The sequence below is a fragment of the Dipodomys ordii genome, unplaced genomic scaffold (genome assembly GCF_000151885.1).
Source record: "Dipodomys ordii isolate 6190 unplaced genomic scaffold, Dord_2.0 Scaffold17, whole genome shotgun sequence".
In the NCBI taxonomy this organism is placed as follows: domain Eukaryota; kingdom Metazoa; phylum Chordata; class Mammalia; order Rodentia; family Heteromyidae; genus Dipodomys; species Dipodomys ordii.
This window is the reverse complement of record NW_012267233.1, coordinates 15048104-15050023: the sequence shown is the minus strand read 5'-3', so window position 1 is coordinate 15050023 and position 1920 is coordinate 15048104. Positions and strand designations below refer to the sequence as shown.

Sequence of the window (1920 nt, the reverse complement as noted above, 5' to 3'; positions counted from 1 at the left end):
TCTCACCCCCCCCCCATCTATCTTGGGGCTTGACCTCTGGGCCTGGGCACTGTCCCTCAGCTCTTCAGCTCAAGGCTAGCACTCTCCCACTTGAGCCACAGTGCCACTTCTGGCTTTTTGAGTGGTTAATTGGTGATAAGAATCTCAGAGGGACTTTCCTGCTGGGGCTGGCTTTGAACCTCCATCCTCGAATCACACCCTCCTGAGTAGCTAGGATTATAGGCATGAGCCACCACTGCCCTGCTTCTTCTTCCCTTTTTTCTTAAAGACCTTGTTATCTATGCGTATGTGTGTGTGTAATGTGTACATATGTGTGTATGTGCTCCTGGCTGACCTGCAATCAAAATCTTAATGTTTTCTTGTAATGTAGGGCCTGGTAGTGCCTGGAAGCACTCTACCACTGACTTAACAGCTTCAGCTGTTATTTTTGGGCAAAGTTTTGCTATGTTGTCCAGGTTGGCTTCAAACTCTTGGACTCAAACCATACTCTTGCTTAGTCTCTCTCTCTTTTTCCCTAGTACTTGGGATTGAGCTCAGGGCCTCCAACTCTCCCTTGGTCTTTTCAATCACCATTGGCACTCTACCAGTTGAGCCAACGTCCATTTCTTGCTTTAGGCTGGTTATTTTGGAGATGAAAGTCTCTTGGATTTGTCTGCCAGTGTAACACTGGCTTCGAACATTGATTCTCAGGTCTCATCCTTCTCAATTGCTAGGATTACAAACATGCAGCACCAGCACCCAGCTCAGTAGTCTCAAATGCAGCAGTTTCTGTGTTCTTTCAACACATTTCTCCATTCTTTGAATATTTCTATACTTTTTACTCAAAATGGTTTAGATCTTTTCATGTTTTCTTTGCCCCAGGTCTGGGGTCAATCATTCCTCTATGAAGCCTTAGCAGAATTTAGGAACCAAGGTCCAGGTGCTAAGATTGTTCTTCGGTGCCAGGAATCCAAAGGTTATTAATACTACTAGAAGCAAATGCTCCGGGAAGTGTGTGCATATCAGTCTCTGTGTCTTATTTCTATGTTACTTTAAAAACTAAGTTTATACCAATACTAGACTTATTTTCTTAACTTCTTGCTTGAATTCCTATTAAAAGCAAAGTATAAGTGCTTATAAGTAAAAATAGTTATTGCTAAACTAACCTGATGTTAAGGGTCCAGTTTTTATAATTTAGAGAAATTATGAGATGAAAAATAGCCTATTCTGAACTGAAGCCTCATTGTATCGTTAATTTTGATCAGTATTTTAACTGCAGTTTGGCAAGTGACGAGTAACTACTTTTCTTTTTTTCTGTTACAGGAAGAGAGATTATGAAAGCTATTTATGCTCCCTGCTTCTCCCTGCAGAATCCCGAAGCTCTGCTTTTGCACTGAGGGCTTTCAATGTGGAACTGGCTCAGGCTGGTATTAGAATATCTTCAAATATTTTTTATAAGATGGTGTTGGAAGTAGAGCTGTGGCTAAAAATGGTAGAGCACTAGCCTTGCACACAAAATTTTAGCAACAGCACCCAGGCCCTGAGTTCAAGCCCCACAACCAAAAAAGAAAAAAAAAATCCAAACAACAACAAAAGGATGATGTTATAATGTATCTAATGCTGAATAATAAGGAAATATAGTTGTAATTTCTGTGTTAGTTGTATTTAAAGTCTGCTAATAATTTCTTTCTCCTGCTAACTAGGCTTAATTCAGTATAAGTAATAAAATCAGCTAATGAACTTAATGTTTCTGGAAATGCTATTCTAGAGTTTTGTTTATTTTGTTTTTTCTGACAGTGCTGGGATTCCTGCTTATTAGCCTGGTGCTCTACTACTTAAGCCATGCTCCTAGCCCTTTTTGCTTTATTTTTCTAATATTTTAAATATAATTTTATTGTTGTTATGAAGGTGTCACACAGAGAGGTTACCATTTCATTTTTT

General features: G+C 39.4%; 1 protein-coding gene across 2 annotated transcripts in view; it reads left to right on the top strand.

Moving 5' to 3' along the window:
* Positions 1-1920, top strand: part of Ndufaf6 (NADH dehydrogenase (ubiquinone) complex I, assembly factor 6) — a 25946-nt gene that overhangs the window by 1479 nt on the left and 22547 nt on the right. Inside the window, exon 2 of one of the 2 annotated variants that reach the window (XM_013012376.1) lies at positions 1303-1402. In XM_013012376.1, coding sequence (XP_012867830.1) covers positions 1303-1402 — 100 coding nt within the window. Of the gene's footprint in view, positions 1-1302; positions 1407-1920 lie in introns of those variants that run through there. The other variant, XM_013012377.1, reaches the window with a different exon arrangement.